General features: G+C 37.6%; 1 protein-coding gene across 1 annotated transcript in view; it reads left to right on the top strand.

The window, feature by feature from the left end:
- Positions 1 to 10,523, top strand: part of ZC2HC1B (zinc finger C2HC-type containing 1B) — a 33,527-nt gene that overhangs the window by 1,757 nt on the left and 21,247 nt on the right. Inside the window, exons 2-4 of the mRNA XM_025049251.1 lie at positions 7,807 to 7,863; positions 8,023 to 8,084; positions 10,368 to 10,487. Of these exons, the coding sequence (XP_024905019.1) occupies positions 7,807 to 7,863; positions 8,023 to 8,084; positions 10,368 to 10,487 (239 nt within the window). The remainder of the gene's footprint in view (positions 1 to 7,806; positions 7,864 to 8,022; positions 8,085 to 10,367; positions 10,488 to 10,523) is intronic.

The following is a 10,523-nucleotide window of genomic DNA, read 5'->3' as shown; positions in this document are numbered from 1 at the left end:
GGTAAGTACCACTTAAAATGAGACTGTTGGTACTTGCTGTTCCCCCTGAAGTGATCTTACTACAATTAAACCTTTCTCAAGGTTATGTCAATTATCACTTCCCCGTGAACTTTTCCCTGATGCATTTTAAAATAGCACCCTGCATTCTTTATGCTCCTTCCCTGCTTTATGTTCTTCATGGCACCTATTGGCATCTGAGATCTTGTTTTCAGTCTCCTCTGACAAAAATGAACTGAGGGCCAGGGATTTTTGTTAATTGCTTTATCCCTTGGGTCTAGAACAGTGCCTGACATTTGGTAGATGATCACTAAGAAATATGTAAATGAATGGATAGGTGGGAAAGACAGGAAAGTATTGCTTAAACCTGAAGGGAACAATGGGACCTAGACTATGTTAGCAGGAAGAAAGCCTGAAGCATCCCACGCAGAGGGAGCAAAATCATGAATTTGTCCGCTTTATGTCAAGGACCTATTTTGTGTAAGCATTGTCCACGAATGCTATAAAATACTTTTTGAGATATTTTAGAAGTACTGTTATTTTACAAGTCAAACTTAAGTATCAGAAACGTACCACTTGTGTATGTTACCTGGTGTACATTATATCCACACCTCTATTGTGATGTCATCAAATCACCTCAGGTGAAGGACAGAACTCTAGCCATGCTGTAACTTTACTGTTACATTATCAATATGTTTATGTTGCTTCTTTCTGTGTGTTAACATAGTATGCTTCGTTCATCTTGTTTGTTTCAGTTAAAGGTCAGGAGAAGGTAAAAATTCTAATGGCCTTAAACTTTAATTGTGAAACTTATAAGAGAATGTATAATAGTACAAACACACCCACTATTCAAGTTAAGAAATAGAACATAGAAGTCACCTGTGGGTTCCTCCTCAATTTCATTTCACTCTTTTCCTTCGGGTTCCTCTTAGGTACTATCTAGACTCCCATCACCTGTATGGTACCCCTGAATGCAGTATCTTGTTTAGTTTTGAACCAGTAAGAAGCATAAATCTAGCACTATGTAGGAAGGCAATATTTACTACAATTTGATGAAGGCATCCTTAAAATGAGCTGAATAGTCTCTGAGTCTGATATCAGCTTCTAGAGTTTACAAGAGCCCCTGTGGAGATGTCAGTGAGCAGGTGATGAGTGAGTCCTAGGGAATGTAAATCACCACAGCTGGAGCATCTTTGATCTCCTGAAGAGATAATGCTAGAGGTTGTATGCATGTTTTATATTTTCTGCTTCTAAGCTCACCTCAGTCAAGATCAATGCAGAACCTTCTCATGTAGTGAAATTAATGTCCTCAGCTGATTTAGACTTCAGAATATGAAGAGGAGAGTAGGCATTTCATTGAGACATGGTCAAACAAGCCCAGTGTAGAACAGAATGGGAGCCGGATACACTAGGATGTGCTGTCCTCGGATTGCAAAGGCAGTGAATACTGGTTATGATGGCCTTCGAGATGCCATTAATCACACGCCTCCACTCTGTCCTGGAGTGCTCTAGTTCTGGTACCTGCTATTATCATGGGAATTCTACCTATTTGCTCACCTAGTTGCAGAGCACATCCTCCAGTCATTCTTGAGAACAGCATCTACAGAATGTAAACTTTGTGAAACCTTGCATGTCTGGAAATATATTCTACCCCCATATTTGATTGACAGCTTGACTAGGTAAAACACTCTAGTTTGGAGGTTATTTTCCCTCAGAAGCTTAAAGGATTTTTCTCATTTATTTCCATTTCTATTGTTTGGAATCTGAAGGCATTCTGATTCTTGACACTTTGTATGTTAGTTTTGTTTTGTTTTGTTTTGTTTTTTATCTAAGTAGAGCCTCTGTCTCCAGTGTTCTAAAATTTTACAATGATGTTTATTGTTATAGATCTGTTTTCATCCATTGTGCTGGGTCCTTTCAACCAGAAAGCTCATGTCCTTTCACTTCTGGAAATTGTTAAAACTTATTTTTATTTTCTTCCTTGTGTTTTCTCCTCTTCTCTCTTGAATTCCTATTATTTGGAGTAGAACCTTCTAGACAGGTACTCTAATTTGCTTATGTTTGTCTCCCATTTCTATGTCATTTTACTTTCTGGGCGATTTCCCTAATTTTATCTCTCAACTTTCTTATTGAGCTTTTCATTTCTCCTATAAGCCTTTTAATTTCCAAGAGCTTTAGTTTTCCTTCAAATTTCTTTTTTGTTTGTTTTGGGCTTACATTCTAGAGACTTTGCTTAGATCTTTGGAAATTCCTGTCTGTCTGTTCATGATTAAGATTGGAGGAAGAAAATACTGGAAAGTCTAAATGAATAAGTAATGTTTGATAATTTTAAGCTTTCTTGTAGGCTGGTCTGAATGAGCTGTTTGGAAATCTGCCCCATGTCAGTATCTGTATCTGTTTCCTCATGGAATAGTTATATTCCCAGGGAAGTTTTTATTCTGCATTAGGAGTAAAGGGCAAGCAAGCAGAGTTCTGTGAGCCAAGTAGAGGAAGGTAGGTATGGGGGTATTCTCTGCTTTCAACATCACTACTCATATGATTAATCACTAGATTATATGCATACGTATATGTGTGTATATGTACATATATACGTGCACATGTGTATACATATAGAGTTAATCCTTAGTAATCATGGAATCCCTATTTGCAAATTTGCCTACTTGCTAAAATTTCTAACTCTAAAATCAATACCCAAGGCACTTTCATGGTCAGGCATAGACATGCACATAGCAGTTAAAAAGTTGTCACCTGGCATGCATGTTCCCATCTAAGGTAGAAAAAGGTGAGGTTCTGCCTCCTAGTTTCGGCTCATACTGTCAACAGGTGTCCTTTTCACAGTCTAGTTAGTGCCATATTTTCATGTTTTTTTCGCTTTCTCAGTGATTTCACTGTTGAACATGGCCCCCAAGCATAGTGCTGAAGTATTGTCTAGTGTTTCTAAGCACAGGAAGGCTTACAGAGATAATATGTCCGTTAGAAAATATTCATTCAGGCGTGAGTTATAGCGTTGTTGGCCATGAGTAGTTCAGTGTTGTTGAATCAACAATATTTATTTAAATAAGGTGTCTTTAAACAGAAGCACATAAAAAAGGTGTAGATTGATAGGATGATAAAAATGTGACCAGAGGGTCACTGGATCTAACCCTGTACCTGCCCCAAGAGTGATGAGTCCATGTTTGCTCATTTAGTGCTTGCAGAGAGGGAACATAATTACCACAAATACTGAAAGTCAGCCGCGTGCTTGTGTATTTATCTACCTCTCCATGCTGTCAGCTGTGCCTCATGTTGACTCCTGCACAGACCTCCTCTTTTATCTGTTCTGGAGAGTAGACTTCTGCTAGAGTTGGGGAAGGGCAATCACCCTGGGGGCATGGAGCGAGGGAGGCGATCTAGGCATCTTCTTTTTAGAAAACTTTCACCCCATCCTCTATATTTTAGCAGTCTCTTCATTATCATCGTTTTTCTTGTGCCAGTTCCAGAGGTATGTGCTGCCCTGGGGGTTCTCGTGACCTTGAAGGGTTCTCAGTTCTCCCTACTATCAGTCTAGGAAGTGGCTTTTGATGTAACTTTACAGCCTCTAAGTTGGTTACCATGTCCATCAGCATTGCAGATTCCAATTATTTTTATTTTATAATAATATATTATTTTCACTGTCCTCATGGTTCTCTATTCCTTTTGTCCCTTTACTGTACAATTTTGGGGCTTTAGGAGAAAGCAAAAATTGATGGGGTGTTCTCTCTGCCATCCTAACTCATTAGTCTTAATTCCTTTTCTTGTTTCATGACTCATGTTCCTAAGATAAGTTAATAAATTGAGGTCAGTATGCCACAACCTTTGCCATATGGCCATGAAAGATGTCGAAATTGCTAATGTTTGCATGTTCTGGGTTGTAAAGGACTTAAGAGTTCTTTGACTTGCAGACAACGGAATGAGAAAACATCTTTCTTTTCCTTCTCTACCATGCCTGTATAAGGAAATGTGAATTAGTAGGTGTCTTTACAAAGCAGTCTTTCAGCTTGGAAAGAAAATGTCTAGTCAAAAGTAGAATTTTTTCCAATTTCATTAGAGCCATAATCCCCTCCAGGTTTCTTATAAAATTTTTGAACTGAGATCTTTGTAATTCTTATTTTTCACTGTTTGCATGCTAAACAAAGCTGTTGATCACTTCCAGATCACCTTCCTTTCCTCAATTTTAAAATTGTCTAAGATTATAAACCAGCATATAAAAGTAATAGCTACTTTAATAATCTACTAAGACTCCAATTAGAAAGAGTAAAGATAGAAACAACTAAATTGATACTCATTGTTTTAGAATCTTCTATCAAAAAAATTTTTAATGTTATTCTTTTATTCTGATTTTTAAAACAGTGATATATAATCTGTGTAGAAAAATTGAAAATGCAGGAAACTAAAGAAATAATCACCTTTATTTATACCACTCAGAGGTAATTACTGTATATATATATACATAAATATCTATATCTATATCCTTCCGGTCTTTATTTGTAAATATAACATATCATTAACATTTTCCATGTTATTCTTCCACAAATCATTTTTAATTGCTACGTTCTCATTTACTAGTTGGTGACCTTTTTCTGTACAGGCCAAAATGAATAATTTTCGGCTTTGCAGGCCATATGTTCTTTGTTACAACTACTCAGCTCTGCTTTTGTAGCGCGAAAACAGCGATATATGTTATATAAACAAACAAACGGGCCTGACTGTTCACCAATAAAACTTGATTTACAAAAACATGCATTGGCCCCCCCTGGCCACAATTTGCCAAACCCTAGATATTATCAAAACTTTTTATTTTGACATAGTTCACAAAGTTGCAACATAGTGCAGAGAGATCCCATGCACCCTTTACAGTTTCCCCCAAGTTATTTAAATAACTAAATACCTAAAATGCAATATCAAAACCAAGAAATATGCACTGGTATGATGTGTGTTTATAGTTCTATACCATTTTATAAATGTGTGGCCCACCACTACAATAAAGGTATCGACTTATACCATCACCATCTCCCTCACTCTGTTCCTGCGTCATCACAACCACCTCCCTCCTTGACCATCCCTACCTCTTGGCAATCACTCATCTATTTTCCAGCTCTATAATTTTGTCATTTTGAGAATGTTTTACAAGTGGAATCACATAGTATGTGACCTTTTGAGACTGACTTCTCTCACTCAGCATTGAGACCCATCCAGGTTGTGGCATATATCTATAGTGTTCCTTCTATTGGTGAGTGGTATTCTAGGGTGTGGAAGTAACAGGTTGACCTATCGAAGGGCATTTGGTCATTCCAAAGAATTCTTTTAAAGTCCTAGTGACTACATTCCATGTGATTCAGCATTCTGTAACAAACACTGTAGACCTCATTGATCTCCATGTTTGCTTCAACTGACATAGGCAGATGTTCCCTTCTTTCCTTATAGTTAAGCTTCCATGTTGAATGTGGTTCAGAATATGGGGTCCATGTATTTCAGATGTTCAACTGAATCATATTTATCTGTCATTATTTTAAATTCACTGAACTCATTTAAATTCACTGATTGAAACCAAAGACCATTATTTCTCCAGGGGCTTTCATTTGCTTTCTGCGTTAGTACTGACATAATATATCTATATGGTGATAGATGAATAATCTTAATACTTGCAAAGATAGAGACTCAGATTGAAGTCTCAGTGTAACCTCTTATTACCTGTGGTCTTAGAAAAATCTAAACTTGAACCTCCTTTTTCTTATCTGTAAAATAATGGGTGGGTAGGTAGGTAGGTAGATAGATATACCCACCCTATCTCATAAGATTGCTGGGAGGAGCAAATTTGATTATGTAGGAAAAGCATTTGGGGAACTGGAAAACACCATAAAAATGTTACATAAAAATAAATGCATTAAAAAATAAATCTTCATTAGCGTTTTAGAAAAAGCAGCAGGTTTATAATTAGGAGGAATACTTTTTATTAACAAGTATGTGGAGGGGTGGGATACCCTTGCTGGGGGAAAAAAAAAAAATTAAGACCCCATTTTACAGAGTTAGAAGGCCAGAAAAACAGGGAGAGTGATATTTCTGTATGCTGTAATGGATGACCTGTGTTGCAAATACAATACCATCTGGCAGATGTGAGAAGAAATCATTTAAATCAACAATGTGTGTAATGAGCTACCATCTGATTCCTGTTAATCAGGCCTTCCTTTTTCAAACTGTCTTCCCTTGGTTTCCATGACCCTGTTCTCTCTGCTTCTCCTTCTGGCTTATCACCATCATCTTCTTGGCCCTTAAATATGGAGTTCCCTGGGGATCATCCCTGTACTTCTCTTTCCATGACCTCTTCCCTGGCAAAATCACGCCTTTACATCACTCTCCAAACAAAGCCTACATCTGTGTCTCTAGCCCTGACCTCCCTCATATCCATCCTGCTGGCTGGATAACTCTATTTCAAACTCAGTATTTCCAAAGCTGAGGTCATTTTTCTTACTAAGATGGCCCTTTTCAAATTCTCTATTTCTTTTTCTATCCACAGCCCTATCATTCTCTCAGGCTCGGGCATCCTTCTCTCTTCGCCACCACCCAAATCCCCCAAATCTAGTCATGTCGTTGATTCTCTGACCACAGTGTGTTCCATTTCCTCCTTTCTTTCCATTTAAGGCCTGCACCTTTAGCTTTTTAACTAAAATCTTATCTTCCCTCCCCACCATCATCCATTTCGTCCCTCCTCACCTTTGTCACATGAATCTTCTACAGCGTTGTCCAAGTTCTTCTTACTCAGTGTTCTTGATTGGTCCCCTTGTTTGTAGAAAAAACTCATTGTTATTCTAATATAAAATCTTCTCGATGATCAAACTGCTTTTTAATCTTTATATACTCAACTCTAGGAGAATGGAAAGGAAGTAATATGAAGTCACTTTTTTTTCTCACAATTCCATAATGTTTTCCTTTTCTCGAGACATTTTTCTAACTTCATTTAAAGTAATTTATGTGCATACTTTCCTTTTCTATGCTGGACCCACGTATGGTTTGTCTCAATATTCCCACAGAGTTGCACAGAGCACATATTTGTTGAATGAATGATTGGTCCTGTGGTAGAAACTCAATTCTTCTTTGGCCCATATATTCAAGAAGTATTTATTGAGCACCCTCAAGTACTTTGAAGCACTGGGATGTAGTGGGCACAGTTTCAGCCTTTTTTTTATCTTTTATATTTGAGTTTCTCCTTCATTTAACTTTTAAAATACTTCTACGGTTGAATATTAAAAAACAATAGCAAGTAGTGAACATATTATGATTATAATCCTTCACTCATTCACTGCTGCATATGAAATGCCAGCAGTAAGTATTATTCACTGGCCTCATTAAGGGGGTCTGACCCCAAACACCACCCTCAGGATGATGTTCCCCATCCTCATATGCTTATCCATTATAATGGCACCCCTTTCCTGATTTGAATCAAAATCTACCAGTTCTACCTGGTCCATTTTATCTGTCTCTTCTACTTCCTCTCAGGTAGGTGGTTATTCCAGCAAAGAGAGTTTATTGAGAGAGAGAAAGCCATTCCCAGGAAAGCTTATCTTAAATCTAATGATTAGGCAACCTTTTTCATACAGTCTGATAACTTGGCCTGCCTTCATTTAGCACACAAATAGACCTTCCATTCTAGTAGGAATCCCTGAAGCTGTTACCATTGGATTATTGATTACTATACTAAGGTATTAACTTTGTACTTATGTCTAAGCAAAGGTATCAGGCACTTTGTTTAAGAATATATTAAGTATTAAATAATTATACTCTGATTGCCCAAAGGATATGGAATTTACCTGATTAGTGAAGTGAAAGTTTTATTAGGAGAGGAAAACACAGGTGAGTTTACAAAGGACCTTTTTAAGAGAACGAAGGAGCTGGTGGGGAGGGAAAAGAGAGTGAGGATATTAAGCTATTGAGGTCTCCTCCAGTTAGTCATTTCTTCTCAGGCAGGCAATTCCATGAAACTAACATAATGTGCTCTTGGATCTTATACAGATGGCAATCAGGAATTATTTCCCTGTGAAGTCTGTGGAAGACGCTTTGCAGCAGATGTTCTGGTAAACATAAAGACATTTTGTAGATGTGTTTCATTGGAGTTAAATGAACTGTCAAGTTAGAGAGGAGGCCGCAGTGGCAAAGATTAAAGACAGATGTGCAGGGAAAGCAGGGGAAGAGAAGCGCATAACCTATGGTTGGCAGGCCCGGAGGACACGGAGGCAGGTCGATGCTGCCCCATTCAAAGGGGAACTTATTAAACATAACCCTCTTACCAACAGGATACCAGATAAAAGTATCTTGGCACAGCTGATTGTCTCTGGAGAGATTTTGGCTCTTTTGCCTCTTCTATAAGCATCAGAAATTCAAATTTTAAGGCCAAAACACCAGGGAAATTAGCTAGTCAAGAGGAATGAACATTGAATTTAGAGCATCTGGAAACTTGGCTTTTAGCTTCAAATTTGTCACTAATTCTGACAAGTCCTTTAACCTCCCTCTGTTTCCTGCTTTGCCACGTATGAAGACAGAACCCTCCAATTTCAGGGATTTTATGTAATTTGAACAAAATGGATGTAAAGCCTTTTCCAAGATTTAATTGTTAAACCAGTTTCAAGCTAACTGCGCATTAAGTTTCTTGATTGATGCCTATAAAGTGGAATAAAAGCTTGATTTATTTCAAAATTAGGGGGTCAAACAGGTATTAGGCCCCAATATTATAAAAGGATTCTCAAGAAAAAAAAATTAAAATGAAGATGTTAGTTGGTAGATCAAGGACACACATCAAACTTAAAGGATTCGGAGTACAAACCTTACTACATTTGGGGCAAAGGACTATAAAATGAGGTTGTAGGTTTTATTTCTATGGAGAATTTAAAAAATGAAATACCTATTCTTTTAATTAACTTCAGCTAGAGCTTCCAGAATCTAGAAGGGGACCTCACAGGGCCTGCTGTGGCTTGGCACTCCACCAGTGTGCTGCCTTTGCCTTCACCAGCCTGGGGCTGTGCCCCATGGGGAGGGGGTTGAGACCCAGGAGGTTCCATCTGAAGAGTGATTACTAATATCAAGTGTATCTTGAGTTTTACTTCCTAGGCCTATCTCTAGTCTACAGAGAGGATTTGATCAACTGATCTAATCTTTCTCTTCTAGTTTAAAATGGTATGGTTTGTTTATAGCCAGGTGCAGTGATTTTCATAGAGCCTGTATTTTGTTGGGTTTGGACAAAGCAACTATGTAAGTGATAGCTATTATGAGTTACAGATCCACCAAGGAAGAGGATTTAGAATAGAAGGCAAAGATGTTAGCATAACCCCATAGTGGTACAGTAACAGACGTTGTAAAGTTGGTACACAGGTAGAGCTCTACCTGTGTTGGTCCCCTGGTTTTTGTACTCAAAATGCTGAATGCTTAAAGGACTACTGGCTGGAGTAAAGAGTGTTTTCCCTGCCAATTGTCTTGCAAATATTATAATATTTTTAAATTTAATATGATAAGCTTACATTTGCTCTGAAATAAATGACTTCATGAATGTGAAATGTTTGGATGAATTAAAGGAAAATGTCTTCATAACTTAAATGGAATTGGTGTGTTCTTCATTTATTTGTATGGTTGTCCCAGTTGTCTTTTGCAGATGTTCTCAAATATTTCTTTGAAACCTCTTCACTCCTGCTCAGGAGTTAAGTGGCTTAATTTGCTGTATGTAGAAAAGTGGCCCAGTTAAACTCAATTTTGAACTGCTGAACGGTAAGAAGAGTGTTTCTGAGAAGATTTCACTGATAGGAAGCTGTTTTCCTTTGCTGTATGCAAAGGGCTATTTCAAAAGGATGGTAAAACTGAATATTAAGGCTGTTGGGACTCAAATTTCCTACTATATTACTGGGTGACTTGCTCTTGGAATTTAGAAACCGTGAAGGCAACAATAAAAGAAATCATCAACAAAACTTCATTGGTTTCAGTGAGTACCTGAAAATAATAGCTCAATATCAGAAATATTTATTTCAGTTTAAACGATAAAGTTTGTCTTTTCAACATTATTTAATGTTAAAACCATTCATACAGCCGAAGTGATAGAGCTAAATATGTATAACCGAATTTGAAGTAAGTCTCTTTAGCTGTAGAGGCCTTTTATTGACCTTGAACAAACATAATATCTTGTTATGTGTAACATGGGTGAGGAGAGCCAGATGGATTTGCTCTGCTGTGATTTGAGAGTTAGAGAATGAACTTGGCTCTGCAAAGGTCCAACTCAGTCACTGTAGTGGGGGCTGCCTGAATACACTGTGGCATTACAAACTTTATGATTGTACATTTAAAAAAAAATTTCATCCCCACCCTTTCTTTTCTAGGAAAGGCATGGACCAATATGTCGAAAACTCTTCAACAAAAAACGCAAACCTTTCAATTCCTTAAAACAAAGATTACAAGGCACTGACATTCCCACTGTGAGGAAAGCGCCTCAATCCAAGGTATTATCTGTATCTCCCTTATTGTTCCTGATTACA

This window comes from Pteropus alecto, unplaced genomic scaffold, assembly GCF_000325575.1.
Source record: "Pteropus alecto unplaced genomic scaffold, ASM32557v1 scaffold185, whole genome shotgun sequence".
In the NCBI taxonomy this organism is placed as follows: domain Eukaryota; kingdom Metazoa; phylum Chordata; class Mammalia; order Chiroptera; family Pteropodidae; genus Pteropus; species Pteropus alecto.
This window is presented reverse-complemented; position numbering and strand designations above follow the sequence as displayed.